The sequence below is a fragment of the Quercus robur genome, chromosome 4 (genome assembly GCF_932294415.1).
Source record: "Quercus robur chromosome 4, dhQueRobu3.1, whole genome shotgun sequence".
Classification (NCBI taxonomy): Eukaryota; Viridiplantae; Streptophyta; class Magnoliopsida; order Fagales; family Fagaceae; genus Quercus; species Quercus robur.
The window spans coordinates 82633217-82653164 of record NC_065537.1 but is presented as its reverse complement, the minus strand read 5'-3'; the positions used below and the strand labels follow the sequence as shown (position 1 = coordinate 82653164).

The 19948-nt window shown below is 31.4% G+C and overlaps 2 protein-coding genes and 1 non-coding gene across 6 annotated transcripts; all 3 read right to left on the bottom strand.

Annotated features, from left to right (window-relative positions):
- Window positions 1-3760: 3760 nt before the first annotated feature.
- Window positions 3761-8686, bottom strand: LOC126723988 (octanoyltransferase LIP2p, chloroplastic-like). 2 transcript variants are annotated; one of them, XM_050428038.1, is made up of 6 exons: window positions 8521-8686; window positions 7039-7279; window positions 6583-6774; window positions 6230-6494; window positions 5349-5499; window positions 3761-4366 (listed from the first exon to the last, which is right to left on the bottom strand). In XM_050428038.1, the coding sequence occupies exons 3-6, from the start codon at window positions 6750-6752 to the stop codon at window positions 4011-4013; spliced, it is 942 nt and encodes a 313-aa protein (XP_050283995.1). In that variant the 5' UTR covers window positions 6753-6774; window positions 7039-7279; window positions 8521-8686; the 3' UTR covers window positions 3761-4010. The 2 variants fall into 2 exon arrangements, with proteins under 2 accessions (XP_050283995.1, XP_050283994.1); XM_050428037.1 differs by having other exon boundaries at window positions 6583-7279.
- LOC126724599 (small nucleolar RNA snoR64a) lies at window positions 7446-7527 on the bottom strand. The gene has a single exon (XR_007655043.1). It is a non-coding gene; the product is annotated as a small nucleolar RNA snoR64a (small nucleolar RNA).
- Window positions 8687-12381: 3695 nt separating the features above from the next.
- LOC126723987 (transcription factor bHLH130-like) lies at window positions 12382-15945 on the bottom strand. 3 transcript variants are annotated; one of them, XM_050428035.1, is made up of 9 exons: window positions 15831-15945; window positions 15496-15696; window positions 15261-15395; window positions 14456-15029; window positions 13459-13769; window positions 13188-13358; window positions 12975-13040; window positions 12809-12877; window positions 12382-12677 (listed from the first exon to the last, which is right to left on the bottom strand). In XM_050428035.1, the coding sequence occupies exons 4-9, from the start codon at window positions 15006-15008 to the stop codon at window positions 12606-12608; spliced, it is 1242 nt and encodes a 413-aa protein (XP_050283992.1). In that variant the 5' UTR covers window positions 15009-15029; window positions 15261-15395; window positions 15496-15696; window positions 15831-15945; the 3' UTR covers window positions 12382-12605. The 3 variants fall into 3 exon arrangements, with proteins under 3 accessions (XP_050283992.1, XP_050283991.1, XP_050283993.1); XM_050428034.1 differs by having other exon boundaries at window positions 15516-15696; XM_050428036.1 differs by having other exon boundaries at window positions 15615-15696.
- Between the last annotated feature and the right edge of the window lie 4003 nt (window positions 15946-19948).

Below are 19948 nucleotides of genomic sequence, written 5' to 3'. Positions count from 1 at the left end.
AGGTATTTTAGATTTTTCTTTTTTGTCCTCTGCTATGAAAATTTCTTTTAGATTGATTTCATTCAATTAGTTTTTGTGTGATCTAAAAGAAGTGCTTTTACTATGATCATTATTTTTGTAAGTAAAAATTATGGGGAAAATGAATTTTTTTTTTTTCTTTTTTTGAGAAAATGTTTGCCAACCTCCCTTGAATTACAAGGAAACAACAATATTCCAAAGTATACCAAACACAATAGAATTTATATTTTTCTCTTGAATTACTTGGTTAAATTAGAAACCCCATCCATAAGTCAAGGACAAATAAATTAGGAGTGCTATCTTAAACAATGGCAAGTTTTTCTTCTTCTTCTTTTTTCAAAATTTAAAAAAGGCAAGTTAGTTCAAAAAATAATTAAGGTACCCAAGATAAAAATAGAGATTTCATTATATCTAATATACTTAATTATCACAAAGTAGATAAAAGAAAAAGGAAATAAAAAATTAGTGTTGACAAATTTACTAGTGAGCCAGAAGGAAAGTTCTAAAAGGACTACTAATTTTATTACAGAAGTTTTACAAACTAATTTGACAATAATATAATAAATAAATTTCTTAATTACTTTTTTGTATTTAAAAACTGATACATTGTGATTTATGTAATAAAAAATTTTGACAACTTTTTTCATTTTTTTCATAAAAAATTTCTTAAAATAGATTATTAATGTATGTCCTAAAAGCATGATTTAACCAGACCCGAATAACAGCATGTTATCCATATACAACTATGTGATATCACTCCAGACGAAAATGACAATAACGGTGTTATAATAAGGATCATTGAGCTTACAGTGATGAGCACATCAAAGCTGGTAGTAAAGAAGTGATGATGATTATGGTATTAAAGGGATGCACATAAGTTTTTTTTTTTTTTTTTTTAAAAAAAAAAGAGTTTATGTAATCAATGCGTTAATGTAATCATATATAGCCATGTGCAACCGTGTTCATGTGAACTTTTTCTGTCTCAACAATATTTCTTGACTTTCTCAAGAATTGTGTGAAAATAAAGGAAAATGTAATCATAGAGATTTGAATTCTCTCTATGCTATAATGTTTGATTCATGTTGTCTTGCTTGTGTTCTTATTAATAAAAAGAAATGGCAATCATAGAGATTTGAATTTTCTCTTTATATGCAATAATGTTTAACTCCATGCTCTCTTTGGTTTTGTTCTTAACAATATCCGACTCTTTTGTTGATTGATATAAAAAAAGATGTTTTACTAAATAAGAATGTAAAAATAAATAAATAAATAGAATGTCATTATTAGTGGTTCCTAAGACTTCATGATATCTATGAGATTCTAAGTTCGAAAACTCTCATCAATATCTTGGGGCCACCACAATGAGATTTCTCCTTATAATAACCTGGTGTGTGTAGGATGGAAGAACTGCATACATCCAATGGTTCGTTTGTTAAAAAAAAAAATACAAGCCTTGAAAACACATTTGGAAAGCCATTTCATACTTTAATTAGTGTTATTATCATTATCATTGGCTTTCTTTTATATAATAATGGTTGAACCCAAGGGTTCGTTTGTTAGAAAAAAAAAAAAACAAAAAAACAAAAAAAAAAAAACAAAAAAAAAAAAACAAAAAAAAAAAAAAAAAAAAACAAAAAAAAAAACAAAAAAAAAAAAAAGCTTTGAAAACACATTTGGAAAGCCATTTCATACTTTGATTAGTGTTATTATCATTATTATTGGCTTTCTTTTATATAATGATGGTTGAATGATTCATGCACAACCAAATAAGTATTATTTAGTTTCTCAAATAAAATAAATAAATAAATAAGTATTATTTATTCTCACGTTTCTAAAGATTGTGTCATGATAGAACCTACAATATGCAAAGTGACCTCCTTAGGCATTGTTTCCAATGGGGTATAAGCAAGGAAAGATGTATTAGTGAATTGATTTGGAAATTATAATTTATAATCTAAACCACCAAAAAAATAAATAAATAAATCTGACATGCATCATTATTCATGAGCAATCAATAAACTTTGATATTATTACTGCGTACTCTTAATGCGATGGTCACTCTATAAGTATAAGTACTTGTAAGGTGGGGGGGCAAGGACCGGGGTTCAAATCTCCAAGAAGGAGCTTCACACACATATACACTTAGATTAGGCTAGAGTAGAAATTTTATCTTGTATAAAAAAAATAAACTTTGATATTAATTAGAGAAGCAGCCCTTAGGACTTTAAGAGACTTTATGTAAGGGCAACATAAATATTTCTTTTTTCCTATTTATATAAATCCAATACAAAATTTCACTTTCAATAAAATCAACCAAGCATAATAATCAATATAAACAAGAAATTTTCAAAAACAATCAACATACACAATACCAAATTTTACATGAAAACCCTTCAATGTGAAAGAAAAATCACTGGACTAATATCTTCCAATACTAATTCAAAATCAATGGAGTTACCATTGGTCCTCTATAGTTTAAACTAGAGGCATAGAAACATTAAATATAAAAATAATTGGCACACAAATAACAATTAATTCATCAAGAAATGTTATGTCCATGATTCTTTCACAACAAATCTTAAGTGGTAAATTGTTATTGATTGTTACTAATGAGAAAAAAGTAATTTCAATAGTAAATTTGAATTAGAATCAATAACAATTTACCACCTACAACTTGTTGTGTTAATATTATGAATATAGAATTTCTATAATTCATCAGCTAAGATTTGGATCTCAATAAAAATCAACAAATAACAAGTTGCATCTTAGTTGTAAACTACCAATCTAAAATGCTAAATCTTTATAGAAAAAGATGACCTAAATCTTGAATAAAATGAGCTGGGCCTGGCATCTCCACGTAGTATGACGGCCCAAAGAGCCCTCTCAAACGAATAGGGCTAATTTCTTGAATACTCTTCCGCTGTTGAACCAAATTCAGATGAACAAAATTGGGGTGATAAAATGCATGTCAAGCTCACGCTGTTGCTTTGTTAGTACATGGCTCAACCATTACATGTTATGCTATATTTGAACCTTAGAGAACTCACTCACATGTGCCGTTTATAATTGAAAAAGTTTAAAATTTACACAATTTTGCTTAAAAATAACCTATATCAGTTCATATATAATTGTCTAAATTTAGTTGTTGCTTTGTTAGTACATGGTTCAACCATTACATGTTATGCTATATTTGAACCTTAGAGAACTCACTCACATGTGCTGTTTATAATTGAAAAAGTTTAAAATTTACACAATTTTACCTAAAAATGACCTATATCAGTTCATATATAATTGTTTAAATTTACAAGTTTGCTACTGTAATTGTGTAAATTTATAATGACACTATTCATTTTGCATTTATTTTTTATTTTTTACGTATTCCAATGATGAAGAAAGAGAATGGATGGTAGTTATGTTTTTTTTAAAAAAAGAGAAATAATTTTTTTAAAAAAATCAACAAAATTTGATATTTTAATGAAATGTAATGTAAAATAGATAACTGATTTGGGATGTTTTGGAAATTGAGTTTGTAAAATAAAAAAGAAGTAGATTCTTATGCTAAAATAAACAGAAACTTTTGCACGAACCGATGCAAATACTCTTAAATTTAAAAAAGAGTAAAGACACTATAAGTAGTGGCAGTTATTCTTTTCTAGAAAGGGTAAGAGAACTGTCGTGACTACCTGAACATAACCAAAATAACATCTTTATATATTGACTACCTGTTAGATTGTCATGAGAATTGCTAGCAACAAGTTGTATTCTGCATGATTAAATTAAATTTGAAAAGTGAACTACAATATAGATTACAGTTAATTTACAAAATAAGTAATCTAAAGCACAATCCTCTTGACTGTACTGCTGCTGGGCCTATCTATCAACTAAACAACAATAACAACAACAACAAAGCATTAATCCTATAAACACTCGAGTATCTCACTAACAATTTTGCTTCATGATCAGATCCATTCAAACGTGTTGCATTGAATCTGTCAGGTTAGTTTCCATGTGAAAGACCTTCTAGGTGTCGTATCTTCAAACTCAGACATGGGGATGGTTTTATGAAAGATTTCGAGCTGAAAAACCTCTGAAAATTCCTTGATCAAAGATGAGTGAGTGATATCAATCAATTGACAATCATTGGAATGAAGCCCACCTGCTTTCCCACATCCAGTGGATGGCTGAAATTCTCCTAGCAACCCCTTAATACTTCCAACCTGACGGTTTCGTATTCCACATGGGACTATTGAGTGAAATGGGGTTAGATCTGTGTTGACATTCAGTGCTAACCCGTGATATGTTATCCACTGAGATACTCGTATCCCAACCGCTGCCACTTTCTTATCTCCTGTAGTGAAATTGAAAAGTAAGATCAGTCACGAGAATGATAATCACGTAGGCATTCTGCATGTTATTCACCCCAAAAAAATTATATTAGGATAAAGAAGGGAGGGTAACTTTTGAACAGAATGCTTAAAGTAAATGACGGTACAGTATAAATCAATTAACACAAAGTGAGAGGAATGAGGCTGTAGAGTCTGCCTCTTTTACAAAAAGCAAAAACTATTAATATCTATAGAATAGAAAATCGAAGTCCGGGTTCCCAATCCAGCAAAAATATAGAATGTGTGAAAAAATATATGAAAATATGGTGAGGCTCCTGGAGTCATTTTCTCAGATTATATCCTTATATGCAGTGCCACCAGAGTCTTGATACTAATAAGGATCTACACAACTAACAATCGAGCAGAAATGATGTTGAGCTATATTGTATGCTATTTTGGTTGATAACACCATCTCAGAGTCCATTTTTAGTTCACGAAAGATAAAAGGGAAAATAATATAAAAATTCAACCATAAGCTTTCAAAGGAATCCAATTAGCCACTCATAAGTTGGTAACAGAAAAAATGACCACATGAAACTGAGAAACTATATTCGTCGCACATTTGCTCATTACTTGCAGTTAACATTCAGATAATGGATTAAAAGAAATGAGAACTACAAATCTAAAGAGATACTGAGTTGAAACATATGTTGTAAATTTCCAAATTTATATTTCCCTTCCACGGCATCCAAATAGAGCAGAACAGAAAAAGTAACCATTTAAAAACTACAAGTAATCATATTACTTATAACAGAGACTAAAAAGCAATATAATTCAAAATTGTATTCGCAAACACGAACAGGTAAAGAGACTTTCAACATGATTTATTCTATACAGTATGTTGCCCATAAAAGTTTTTAAATCAAAGCTAATGTAAGTGCAGAAAACATGAGAACATGTAATATGCACACCGGTACAACACAATGGACCGATTAGGAAACATACCAACCCAAACACCAGTAAAGCCCTCAAGTCGAGATGCCTTGATAGAGAATGTCAAGGAAAGAACACGGATGACCACCTCTTCAAGTGCCCTAAGGTACCAATGAAGATCCATCTTGTGATTTCTGAGATTGATAATAGGGTACATAACTAGCTACAGTCCAACACACATGCATTAAAAGTTAGGTAGCAAGTATAAAAATAAAAGCAGAATTCCCCTATAATCCACTGAATTTTATTGCTTAGTGAGAAAAAGTTTGTAAGTTTATTAATCATAAAAATAAAATTCAAACAACAGCAACAAAGCCTTAGGCCCAAAATTTGATGGTTAATAACCATAGACCTTCAAAAGAGTAATAAGATTCGGTCATATGTATTCTTTTAAAACATCACTAGTAGGGGATGCGGGACAAACCAAAGATTTTAACCTTATGAGAGTGGAAAACCGAAGATTTCAGTTACCGTGCATTGTCCTTAACTTTGTTTTTAACCTTATAAGAGGGAAAAACCGAAGATTTCAGTTATGGTGCATTGTCCTTAACTTTGTTTTTTTATATGAATACATTGTCCCTAATATCTTTGCAATTTTTTTTTTTTTTTTTTTTTAGAGAGTTTTAACCTATGTCATTCGCTCTTGATGATAGCTCTTTATCATCAGACCAAAACACCAATCAGTTTTTAGTGTAGGCAGAAATTGAACCACAGATCTCTTATACAACCATTAGAGACTTTACCAGTTAAGCTAATTAGAACCTACTAATATCTTTGCAATTTAGTAGGCTGTTCTTACAATTCATGTGCTATCCAAATTGTAAAAATGAAAGTCATATACACCAACAGATTATAAATTTTAGTTTATGTAATTAGCAATGTGGGACAAGTACCTGGCCAGGACCATGATAAGTAACCTCCCCGCCGCGTTCGGTTCTATAAACATCGTAAGGAGCATCCTTGATGTCGAAATTAAGGTATTCTTCTGAACTAGCTGTGCCCAATGTATACACAGGGTGATGCTGTAGAATGATTAGTGTGTCCTGGCAATCTTGGTTTTTCTCAACCAAGGCCTTCTTCTCCTTAACAATTTGTTTCTGCCAATCCCATGCCTTGTCGTAAGGAACCAGGTCCTTGTACAAATCAAAACACTCACACCTGCACAATGTATGTCAGTTTTTTTAAGTCTGCCTGGTGAGTTTTGTACTAACAGTGTTTATGAAAATGCCTGACAGAGAAAACTCACGTTCTTGATTGGTCATTGAATATTATTGAGGTGGATTTGGAATCTGAGACTTGGTTCGATTTTGACAAGGTTGTTGTATGAGAGTGAAGCCGGTATGATTTTTTTGTGTGATTGTGAGATGGGCTTGCCGGAACAGTGATTAAAAAGTGAGTTGATGCTGCGAGAATCATATCTTGTTGTTGTTTTTTGTTTCTATGATTTGTGATAAGCAGAGTGAGAAACGAAATGGCTGAGAAACCAAAGTATGTAGCTATGAAAATCCATTTCTTTTGAGGATAAAAGAAAAAGGATTTTCATTTAATTTTCAAATTTTATAAGGAGCACCAAAAAAAAAAAACTAATTGACCCGCCAACCTGCTCAATCCAACCCAACTCATGCAGATTCATTAAGTGAGTTGTGTCAAGTTGGGTTGGTTAGATAGATAATTTAAACGGTTGGATTGAGATATTTCTAACCTATCAGTGTCCACGGATCGAGTCGGGTCGGTTCGAGTTTGGGCTCAATCCAGACACGACCTGATGGAGTTGGGTGGCAGAAAACAACACATGCCGCCAACCGAAATGGAGATCAGATTGAATTGAGTCGGCTGTCAGGTGTGGCATATCAGGTTTCAGTTGAAATTAAAGTGATGGATTTTGGAGGAGAACTGACAAGAGAAGGCAAATCTGGGCAGAGCTATGCACAACGAAGGGAGATCTGGCAAGAAATATCAGCACCAAATATCAGACAGGGATAACTGTTTATTTCATAAGTATTCATCATCCACAATGCTATCCAATAAAAAAAAAAATAAAAAACAAAAAAAAAACATAAAACACAAGAAACAGCAATATAAATGGTTTTGTTCAAAAAAGAAAGAGAGGCATCAGATCTTCCTATTCAGAGTTTTGAATCATTGTACCCAAAATCAAAGTCTGAGCACTCTAAACAATTCAAAAAAGATTCATCATTCGCCCCATACATAAATATACATACAATACACGTGAAAAAAAAAATGGAGATGGAGAAGAATCGCTGGGTACAAGGAAGACGGCAATGTATGAGCCAGGGTTTTTGCAGGTTTATGGTGAAATGGCTTGGCTTTTATAGAGTTAATTCAGCTGGGGCTTCAATGGCGGTTCTTAAATCCCGGCCCAACAGCAGCAATGGAATCTCTATCATAGGTTGATAATGGGGTGACTGAGCTGCATAAAAAGGGTATATTAGAATGGTACCACCATCTTGCCTCATTCATTTTTGCATTATAAATCATTGCTTTCGTAGCCAAAGCACTTCTTATAGAGGGTTGAGCCCCAGAGGTTGTTCTTGGAGCAAAATAACTATTAATTTTCTTCTTTCCTCCTCCTCCTCCTTATCATCATCAACATCAAATGGATCACCATATGGGTTCCCAATTTCTGATCGAATCCTCTTTTTAGTTTCTTTAGATTTTTTCAAGTCTTCAATCATTTCAAACTTAACATCAGATGAAATCTTTTTACATGGTTCAACTTGACCCCTAATCCCAGCAAGATGATACTTAACTCTAGTAATACCACCCCCCCCCCCCCCCCCCCCCCTTCAATCAACTTATTACAATGCAAATATATAGTGTTATTGCATCTTGCAGGAGCAGAGGCCACAGAAGCAGAAGAAGCACCAGCTGAACTATGATGAGTATGATCAACCATAGTTTACTGTTCAATTAAATGCAGTAGCTAAAATTGAATTTAATTTGATTTGCATGAAGTGAATGAACAAACAAAAGACACCCATTCAATTGTACACCACAAATCAAAATCACAGATACCACAAAATCAAAATTCAAAAACAAAATCTCATATACCACAAATCACATCATATCTTAAGTCTTAATCTTAACTCCTAAATCCTAAGTTCTTAACCACAAATCATAAGAAAGAAATTTATTAAAAAAAAAAGAAGAAGAGAAAGAATACCTGAATCTGTGAATGAAGCAATGGGCGTGTTGGAGGTCGTGAAGATTTCAACAGTTGGCGTTAGATTACTGAGATTTTTTGTTGCAGAAAGAGTGAGAGACAGAGAAAGAGAACGAGATTAGACGAGAGAACCGAGAGTGAAAGAAGATTAGGCTTTTTAGGGAAGTCCAAAACGACGTAGTTTAGACCTTTAGGTTTTTTTTTTTTTTTTTAACATGCAAAATCTGGTTCCGGCCGAAATTTGCATCTCACCAAAATTGGCCGAAACGGCCCAAAATGGGCCGAAATCTGACCTGAGGTGGAATGATAGTTGTTCTCATACCGGTTTGCATATTGGTATGAAATATGTCGGTAGTTCTAACTGGAATGACACAAAATCAATAATATTGGTCACAAAGAAATAATGTTGTACCACCTCTTTTTACTTTTAGTGATGCATAAGGGGAGATATTAACCCTTTGTGCTTGGAGATCTGGGCCTGTGGGATTATGAGGGCCACAACAATAAATCAAATTCGGCTCTTGGGGGCTAAATTAAACTTTTGATCCTAAGTTTAAGGTTTTTTAAAGTCTTTTTTTATTCTTTTTTTTTTAATTTGATCATAGTGGGAAAATATGATCGAGTAAAAAAAAATTGCAAATCTATGTCATTTTTATATGTATTAACATATATGACGTAAAGAGAAATATTTTTTTTTTGTTTGAAACTAACGTAAAGAGAAATATTATAATAACAAAAAACTACTTGAAAAACTTTATTTTATATGACAAAGGTAGACTAGGTAGAACATGTCCCAACTTTTTAATTATTAACTTCCTAAAACTTCATGATATCCATGAGATTCTAAGTTTTAAAACTCTCGTCAATATCTTAGGGTCACCTCAATGAGATTTATCCTTATAATAACATGGTGCGTATGGGACGAAAGGACTGCATACACCTAAGGGTTCGTTTGTTAAAAAAAAAAATACAAGTTTTGAAAACACATTTGGAAAGCCATTTCATACTTTAATTAGTGTTATTATCATTATTATTGGCTTTCTTTTATATAATGACGGTTGAAGGATTCATGCACAACCAAATAATTATTATTTTTCTCATAATCAAAAAATAATTATTTTTTCTCACGTTTCTAAAGATTTTGTCATGATAGAACCTACACTATGCAACGTGACCTACTTAAGCATTGTTTCCAATGGGGTATAACCAAGGAAAGCTGTATTAGTGAATTGATTTGGAAATTATAATTTATAATCTAAACCACCAATAAATAAATCTGGCATGCACCATGATTCATGAGCAATCAATAAACTTTGATATTAATTAAAGAACAGCCCTTAGGACTTTAAGAGAAAATTTATGTAAAGGGCAACATAAATATTTCTTTTTTCCTATTTATATAAATCCAATAAAAAATTCAACTTTCAATAAAATCAACCAACCATAATAATCAATATAAACAAAAAATTTTCAAAAATAATCAACATACACAATACCAAAATTTACATGAAAACCCTTCAAATGTGAAAGAAAAATCATTGACTAAAATCTTCCACTACTAATTAAAAATCAATGGAGTTACCATTGGTCCTCTATAGTTTAAACTAGAGGCATAGAAACATTAAATATAAAACTCATTGGCACACAAATAACAATTAATTCATCAAGAAATGTTATGCCCATGATACTTTCACAACAAATGTTAAATGGTAAGATATTATTGGTTGTTACTAGTGAAAAAAAAAGTAATTTTAATAGTAAATTTGAATTAAGACCAATAATAGCTTACCATCTATAATTTGTTGTGCTAATATTATGAATATAGAATTTATATAATTCAATAAAAATCAACAATTAACAAGTTTGCATCTTAGTTGTAAACTACCAATCTAAAAATGCTTTTGGCAAATTATGCATATAAAAAAAAGAAGAAGCCATTATCGCCTTGAATAAGATGCTAAATCTTTATCAAAATGAGTTGGGCCTGGCATCTCCATATAGTATGACGGCCCAAAGAGCCCTCTCAAACGAAAAGGGCTAATTTCTTGAATACTCTTCCGCTATTCAGATGAACGAAAATTGGGGTATGATAAAATGTATGTCAAGCTCACGTTGTTGCAATGTTAGTACATGGTTCAACCATTACATGTTATGCTATATTTGAACCCTTAGAAAATTCACACGTGCGGTTATAATCTAAAAATATTTAAAATTTACACAATTTTGCCTAAAAATAACCTACATCAGTTTATATATAATTGTCGAAATTTACAAATTTGCTATAGTAATTTTGTAAATTTACAATAAAACTATTCATTTTGAATTTAGTTTTTATTCATTTTGTATCCCAATGATGAATGAAGAGAGTGATGAGGGTTGTTGTCTATGAAAAGAGAAACAATTCAAAAAAAAATTGATATATTAACAAAATGTTGTATAAAATAGATAATCTGATATGAGGTATTTGAAAAGTGAATATATAAATAGAAAAAATATATTCTTATACTAAATTAAATAGAAATTTTTGCACAAAGTAAAATGAACGTTTTTAGATTAGAAAGAGTAAAGAAGCCATAAGTAGTGGTGGCTATTCTTTTCTAAAAAGGGTAAGAGAATCTGTTGAGACTACCTTATTTAAACATAACCACAATAGCATCTTTATATATTAAGGAACCAATGTAAGGAAGAATAGGGACGGCTATGATAGTTATCATCCTAAGAATTAAAAAGAGTGAGGGGAATCAGTCGTAACTACCGTATCTGAATATAATCATATTGTTTCGTTATAGTTATTCTTTATTATTAATTTAAGATTCCAATTGGTTTTTTATCTAGATGAAATTCAAATCAAATCCCATATTTGACAATAAGAGACATTTTCAATTGAACAAACTAGAATCCACAACCATAACAGCTTCTATATATACTAAAGAATAAATGTCTAAGAGGCCTAAATCAAGATGGGAGGAGTATCCACTGCTATTTTGAAAGATAATTGTCTTTCTAATGTTTCTTAGGACATAGTAATTTGTTCCAAACAACACTAATTGAGCACTTGTTGAATATATCTACCGTACCATTCAACATAGAGAATTGGAGTAACACACCAAAATGGCAAATTCCGTACGGTAGGTGAAACAAGCACCTACCAATTTGGTCGATTCCACTAAAGATTGAATGGAATCAGATATTATGTTATTTTATTTTTGGCTTCGGAATAAAAGTATATACCATGTAATTTTTTATTAAGTTCCATTAAAAGTATGGTTACTTTTACAGATCAAGCTCCAATAACTCAAAATATATAGTAAATAAACTAGACCCAGATAGTATAATAAACTCAAATCACCATCCAAACAATTGTCAAGCCTATGGCTTTCCTCTGCCGCCACCACCACTTCTTCCATCACCATTACCATGACTTTATAGTACACATTTTCTATGTATCATTGGAATTCTAATTTGACTATAAGTTAAAAATGGAGTAAACAATTAGTAACAGCTAAACTAAGAGAACTGAATGAGTTTTTTAGCATTGATGTCAGGATATGCCCTGTCCTAGCTAAAACTCCATGATCCTAATGGTACCCTTCTATGGTCACATTTAAATTATTTAATAGACGTGTCCGTGTTTGTGCTTCTTAAGAAATTAATTTCTCTACACAAAAAAATGAAATAAGACTGCACACCAATCATCTCTTTCAAACTCCTTAGAAATGGGAATGCGCGTGTGAACTTTTATTAGATATGTAATTTGACAGCTCAATTGGTTGAATTTTATGCTGAAACTTGGTATATAGCATACAAGTGTAATGGTTTGAAACATTTGATATACAATCTTTTAAGGGTATCAATCGAGACTTTGAAAAAAAGATTTGGTTATTAATTTCTTTTTCCCTTGACATAAACGATAGGATATTAACCTATTGGATCTTTATCTTACAAAGAAAGTAAGAAGATACATATTTGTCACACCCACAATCTCCTAACATTTTATTATACTTCAGTGAATTGGAAAAAGAGAAGTCAGTGTTGCACTCTTGGTTACTTTGCCTTGTTCCTAACACTATCTGTACAGAAAGAAATTAGGCAGAATGATTTGAATATTGCTTCTGTTTACTTGAACACGAGCACTTTGCCTTTGTATCCGTGAGTGTCTGCACGAGAAAGAGAGAGATTTGGTAAGGGAAGATAAGAGTAGTTGAAGGTTCATGTGGGATTTTTTTTTTCCACCAAAAGAAAAAAGTTTCAGGTGATTTTGATGTACGGATAGCAATTTGTATAATACCTTAACCTGTTTCTGAAGGTCTTTAATGTACTCAACTGCCAAATCTAACATATCTGCTGTGTTTGTTTGCTGCAAAATAAATAACCAAAAAAGAGAAAACTATGAGTTCCTAACAACAATTCTGACATTCACAAGTCACAATGTTTAGTGTAATTGTGTAAACTACCTTGTCCATGTTTGGGAAAAGCTCTTGCAGTTTCCTCATCCTTTCACTAATACGTGTTCTTCTCACCTGATGTAACAGATATCAGTGTCACGGGTTTGATTAGCTCTAGCTAATAAAGTGATTTTCATATAATTGGTGAATATGCCTTGTACCTAAAAAAAAAAAAAAAATTCAACACGTTTGCTAGCTTTAAATGTAATAGATGAGATTTACCCTCTCTGCAATGCTTCGCGGATGAGTGGCGCAGCCTCTTTTGGCTCTAATTTTACAAGGAACAGAACCTTGAAATTGCAAAAACTTCTCTATATTTGCCATCTCAACAGAAGTCTTAGGCAAGCTTAAATGATGAGTCAAACGATGGGTGTGGTTTCCAGAATCAGCATTCTGTTGAAAGAGAAAATCATTACTCGTGATAAGACAGGATAAGCAAGTGCACTGCCAAGCAGAAAGCAGAAAGAACTACAATCAATTCTGCCAATTTTACCTGAGTTTCCAATGCATTTGAAGTTGTGAACATGTTTCCTTCATTGTCTCTGGCTCTTCTAAGGCTATTGAATGCAGATTCATCCCAAGAATCACTTGTGAACTTGGGGATGTACTGTTGATTGCTACCATTAGCATTTCCAAGACTTTGATCCTCCGGGCTAGTAATTTCATTCCCTATTTCAGCTATTTGAGGCAAACGCCGGGCTGAGAAGCTTAATTGATCATTCAATTTAGTCATTGATGGGCTGGCTTCCCCATTTGTATCATTGCAAGCTCTAAAAGTTCTCACATCCCTCATCACAGCAAAGCCTGTTATTCATTGAAAGGTTCAAATTAGGAAGACTATCAAGATAAAAGGTTCAAAATTAGCATCAAATTGAGGCTTGAATAACTTAATTTGTCATAGTTGATAATTTGGAACTACCTACATAACTTCTTTCAAAAGAAATTGACCTTACAGCTATTGCTAAATTCTCCTACTATTCTTCTATTGTTTTTTGTTTACCCAGAAATATGCTTTAAATTTTCTTTCTCCAACTACAATTCTGAGAGGAAGGAAAAACATGTCCAACCTCCAACTCTCTTCCTTTAAAACTAGTATAAGATCCCCTCTTACTAGTCAAATTTTATTACCATTTTTTTTCCCACCTTGGAAAAACACATGTTTGATTGCTGAGGAAGTCTAGGGACACAAACTTTTTCACAAGATTTTATAGGAAACGAATAGTTATTCTAATCTTTTGAATCTAAAAATTCCCATCATTTGCAACTTGAGAAAACATGACTAGCCAAAATCAATTTACTTGGCCTACTTTCAGTGAGTTTCTCCAATATCCTATGCTTTATTTTCTTTGTTTTGTCCACAATTTACTCAGCATACCAAACACTAGAAAGGAAAAAATAGATTAACAATAAATAATCTCCAGTAAGAACATTTAAATAAGCACTCAAAAGAAAAAAAAAATTAAAAAGAGCAAGTGAATAAGCAACAATACCATTATCCATTGTTAAATCAGAGAAAAGCACGGGTGGTAAGCTACTTTGCCTAACAAGATTGGAGCGGTTTCCTGCGCCCATTTTTGCTTGCATAGAATTCTCTAATCCTACAGAGTTCAAACCACTAAAAGAGCTATCCAAATTAGTCCCAGCACCCACTGAATTATGATTTGGCAAAGCTTGAACTTGTTGGGCAGCTTGAGCTTGGTAAACCATTTGAGAATTTGAATCTCCTGAGCCATTGCACGATGTCATGAACGTTGCCAACATGGTCTCCACTTCTGGATTCGATGATCGAAGATCCCGATAATCCTCACATCCAACACCACCTTCACCACCATTAATGCTACCATCAACAAGATTTGCAAGCAATGAGCTTGGAGCCGAGCGATAACGCATTAGACCAGAATTATGCTGGTGCTGTTGTTGATGTTGTTGTTGTTCTTGTTCTTGTTGTTGATGATGGTAAGTATTGGAGTCCATGAAATCTAGATGATTCTTTTTCAGCTTCACATCTGAATATTTGAAGGTAGGACTATACAAAAGACTCATAATAGTCTCTCCTGGAGATTCCTGAAGAACAACAATAATTATTAGAAAAATAATAAAACAACTACAAGTAAAGTATTTATAAACTGACGTAGCAATAAATACGATATCTGAATTACCTTTTTCTGATTAATAATACATTAGTTTAAAAAGTTTAGAATAAATTGTACTCTTACTAACATTATGTTCTTTTATTTTCATATGGTGAGCTTTGATTCTCAAACAAGTTCGAAGATATTAGTATAAACTTTAAACCTGAATTATTGTCTTGACAAACTCTAAAAACTTTTCTTCAACTTCAAAAGTTACTGGCTTGTTCTTGAAAATAGCACATACAAAATGCTCAAGTAGGATCTGCTTTCTTTCTTCAAACTAAACCAAACCCAAAAGCTGTCAAAAAAGAAAAAAGAGAGCAAAACAAATTAACTTAAATTCAGCAACCAAAAAGTCAAAAACTCAAAAGCATACAAGTATAAATAAATAAAAGAACCTGCTTGAATTTGCACATACTCTATGGTATAGCTTTTCTTTGAAGGGGGGTTCTATAAGGTTCTTCTAATAACACCAACTCAAAGTCACAAAAGGATATGAGAACCTGAGGACTCGTACCAGTGCACAAAGAAAAGAACAATAGCTTGTTTCAGCACAGAATCTTTCTGGGATTTTGTTCCTCTACCGTATATGGAAATAGCTTCAAGACAAAAATAGAAAGAAAGAAAAAAATCTCAGTACAAACTAGTCAATTTACAAGTTACAACACGATTCAACACAAAAATTTAGCACCATTTGAGCTCCAAAGATTGATGAGATCATCAAGCCAAGTACCTCAGCTTTTCTGGGTTTGATTCAGAATCGCTTGAGAGTTGTGAAAATTTGGAGTTACAGTCACACACAAACCAACAACGTTGTCTGTCTAATATGTGGCACATTTATGTACTAGATTTGTTTCGTAAGTACCCTTGATGTTCATCTTAATTACGAGAATGCACACATGCACTAGTACTGCATGACATTATGTGGTCCTTGCCGCGTAATCAATTTGAGAGTTGACCAAACTACCCTGTATTTGGAGCTCAAAAATACCGGAGGCTTTGCTTGGTTTTATTTTTTATTATATATATATATATATATATATATATATATATATTAAAGAGTGTTCAATTTTATAATCACTTAGTTTGTGAAAAAGATAGGATGGCTATCTTAATTTTTCTTGCTAATTAATTAATTGAGAATGAGAGAGGTGAACCAATATGATATTGAGATTTTTATTTCTATATTTTTATTTTATTCAAATAATAGCTTGATTGGTTTAGAAGATCATTTCCTACTTTAAGCTTTTTATTAATTAAGAATAGAATTGATATTATGAATATTAAAAGTTTTACTACATAAATTTTACAAACAAGTATGTCAAACTTTTTTAATATAAAATAAAAAAGTTGGAAAAAAATAATAACTATATTGTTGATATGATACTAATTATATCTATTATCACGTGCGATAAAGTTCTTAGACATTTTTTTTTTAATCGATTAGACCCTCTATAAGATAGATAGAAGTAAGAAGATTCATTATTTTTATATTAAAATTTTAAAAGCTTGGGTCAAAACTAAATGAAATGATATATATAAGCTAAATCTATTAAAATTTATTGATACAAGCCTCAAATTTACATTAAAATAAATACTCTAAATTCAAATTAACTTAAACCCATATGAAACCAACATTTTTTTATCCTTTAGCTATATAGAATTAAGCTTTATAATTAAAATAAAAAGGGATAATATAGAATTAAATTGAAAGAGAGACCTTTATATACGTAGTTTTGTTTAGTAATTAATTAATTGAGATTTTTTTTTTTTTTTTTTTGAGAATCCATACCCAAAGGCCAAGTTTTATTTATGGATGAAAAATTACAATGCATCTCTCGTAACAAGAGGAGGTATATCATCAAAAATGGATTCAAGCCAAACCTATAGCTCATTACCTGACTCAAAACGTCTGGCAAGAAAATACTATCTATTTTAGTATTATTTTAAAGTTTTATCGCCTGACTTGTAATGGATAGAATTGCTGTCTTTGTTGTATTTTTCCTTTGTATGTGCGTGTGTCTATTTTAGTTTTATTTTAAAGTTTGAAAGCAACGTTATCCAAGCTTTGAAAGCATGACAGCGGATATGATGCTTTGCTTATGAGCCAAGCGACTTTAGTCTAACTCGTATAGTTATTTGTGTGTACATATGTGGCTATTAAACATTAAAAAAAGGTCCTAGCATAAATTTTTGTTGTGTTCTTTGGCTAAACTGAAGGGTCACTAGCTTTAACCATATAGCTAGCTAGTCGGTGAATATGACTAATTATTTAGACATATCATTGTTCAATTTTCTTTGAGCAGTAATTATTAGTTACCTTTTAAAGTATTCTCATTGACTTGAGCCCAAAAATAAAAAATAAAAAAGCATTTTTTACCACAAAATCAATCCACTTTTATGTATTTTATACGGAAAAAGTTAACAAATGCTTTAAGGGAATTGATTTAGAAAATATTTTTAAAAATTTTTTATCAAAAAAGAAAAAAAAACAATTAATTTTTGATGGGTTTTTTTATGTTATGAGAGTGGTATCAAAACTTTTTTTTAATTGTTTATTAACAATTGTCTTAAGAGCACCCATTATCATGACCCATTTTATATTACCACTTTACAACATACCCAATATCTCATTTTGTATTTTGCATTTCATCATATTAAAATAATATAATAGATTGACGAAAGGAGAAGAGAGAATAAAAAAAACAATCAATTCGGTAAAGAATGAATGCTACAATATTAGGCAAACATGAATAATACTGTAGCAAACATGTATATTCAAATGCAAAATGCATGATCCAATGGAGCTAGGTTTTTGTGCATTTGTGTCAATAGTGTTATGCACTTTGCATTTTTAAAGGTTTTGCATCACCTAATGTGAATGCTCTTACTAGTCTCTTATTCTATTTGATATATAATTTTTAGCTATTCAAGCTATGTAATTTTATTGATATGCTTTAAGCTGCTTTTTTCTTGCATATGAATTACCCACACACAAAAAAAAAAGTTTCAAAAGGTGCAATTAATAATAATAAAAGAAGAATCATTTTCAGGAGCCAAAAGCACAGTTCACAAAACAACTAGCTAGAAAGTTGGGTAAAAGAAAAAAAAAAAGGGAAAAAAAAAAAGAATGGAAAATGAAGAAATGTTTTTGAGACAATTTGCAAGCTGTTAAGTTAGACTTTGAATTTTCAATGACTAAAAACTACCTAAAGTTGGTCAACTAGATTAAAAATGGTTTCAAATAATCACAAATTCTTAGAGGCAACTCATTTCTTTATTTATTAATTTATTTGTTTTCTCTTATAAAAACCTAATCTACCTACAAAGCTCTATGTGTTTTTGGAAATTATTTTTATTATGATATTTTTTTTTCATTTTTTCTGGGATATGTTAGTTCTATCAGTATTAGGTCAATCAATAAAAATATCCAGCTAATAAGATCCATAAAGTATGAGTACCAAATGACATAATTAATTAAACACGGTTCCCTCTTTAAATAAGAATTGAAAAGTCATGAAATGCATGCTGTCTACCTTAATTGATGTCAAGAAATTCTGACTAGAGAGTGGAAATTGTCAATGACCCATCAGCTAGGTTACATATATACACTTTTTATAGTGAGAAACGCAGGGTTCATACTAGTACAAACTGTACAATACCTCTAGCAGAAATAAAAGAATACTAGAGCCATTGTTTAGTTTTTGACCCATTTATTATAGCCGTAAAAGGAGCAGTACTACTTATAGTAGACTTTGTGACAAGTACGTACATACAATGACAGTTTAATTAATTATCATATGTTTGAATCATAAATAGTCTCTCACAAATGTTAATATATTCCTTACGGGCACAATTTCACACGCAATATCTGCATTTTTATAAGGATTTTCGAGTTTAAAACATGAAAATGGTAATTAACATGTATGAATTAAGTAATAAATTAATAATAAATGTCTCATAATCATAACTCTATTTGAAAATTAGATGATTTACATTTCAACCTTTAGATTTAATTTACCAAAATTTATTGTAAATACACATTGAATCTTTGATTCTAATCAACAAAGTCAATGGTCATAGAATCCTCACGGAGACACAATAATGAGTTTTACAGCAATGACTGATCAATGAAGAAAATTGTTACACGACAAACAAAACAAACAAGAAAAAAAAGTCCCAGTCAAGCATGTTTTCAAGCTCCAGCTAAGTTACCCAGTAATTAGGGAGTGTATATAGGTGATTTTAATCACGCAATAATTCAAAATGTTCAACACTGGTTGCTAAAAAAGTCCACTATCTTCATTGTACACATGGATGATCAATGGTTTTGACAGAATTGAAAGCAATCTTAGCCACAAATTTGTAATTGCTGACTTAATTAAAAACATGCTTTCCTCATGATATGCTTAGAAAATTATATCTGCCCATCAAAAAAAGGAAAGTTATGTGTGATGTTTAACCAAAGCTAACTGTGGAGCTCGTTGACATAATAAAAAAGTCTCTCCTCTCCGTGAGATTTTTGTAATGATTCTGACTTTACTGGTACAGGCATACCTCTTAGATGGTGTAGATTTAATTTAATTGAATTGAATAAGTTTGTGTTGTACAAACATGTACTAATCTCCATATATTGAGTATTTATTAAGTAGAAATTGACTGTATTGGCAAATACAAGGAGATTTAATTATAGAGTGTTGAGAACACTTTTTTTTTCTTTTTTTACATCTACGGATCTATTAAAATACTTACTCTCACCGTGCACCATTGGCGCAATAGTCATTCCACAAGTATAAGTGTTTGTGAGGTATTAGAGGCAAGGGTCGAGATTTAAGTTTTTAAAAGAGAGCT

What these genes read in the sequence shown, in the direction of transcription:
- LOC126723988 (XM_050428037.1), bottom strand. Translation starts at nt 6,752, where the DNA reads ATGATTCTCGCAGCATCAACTCACTTTTTAATCACTGTTCCGGCAAGC. An exon ending in TTCAATGACCAATCAAGAAC is followed by an intron (nt 6,495 to 6,582) that starts GTGAGTTTTCTC and finishes TACATTGTGCAG; the next exon opens with GTGTGAGTGTTTTGATTTGT. An exon ending in CTTATCATGGTCCTGGCCAG is followed by an intron (nt 5,500 to 6,229) that starts GTACTTGTCCCA and finishes GTTGGACTGTAG; the next exon opens with CTAGTTATGTACCCTATTAT.
- LOC126723987 (XM_050428035.1), bottom strand. Translation starts at nt 15,008, where the DNA reads ATGAGTCTTTTGTATAGTCCTACCTTCAAATATTCAGATGTGAAGCTG. An exon ending in CGCGAAGCATTGCAGAGAGG is followed by an intron (nt 13,041 to 13,187) that starts GTAAATCTCATC and finishes CTGTTACATCAG; the next exon opens with GTGAGAAGAACACGTATTAG. An exon ending in ACCTTCAGAAACAGGTTAAG is followed by an intron (nt 12,678 to 12,808) that starts GTATTATACAAA and finishes TTTCTCGTGCAG; the next exon opens with ACACTCACGGATACAAAGGC.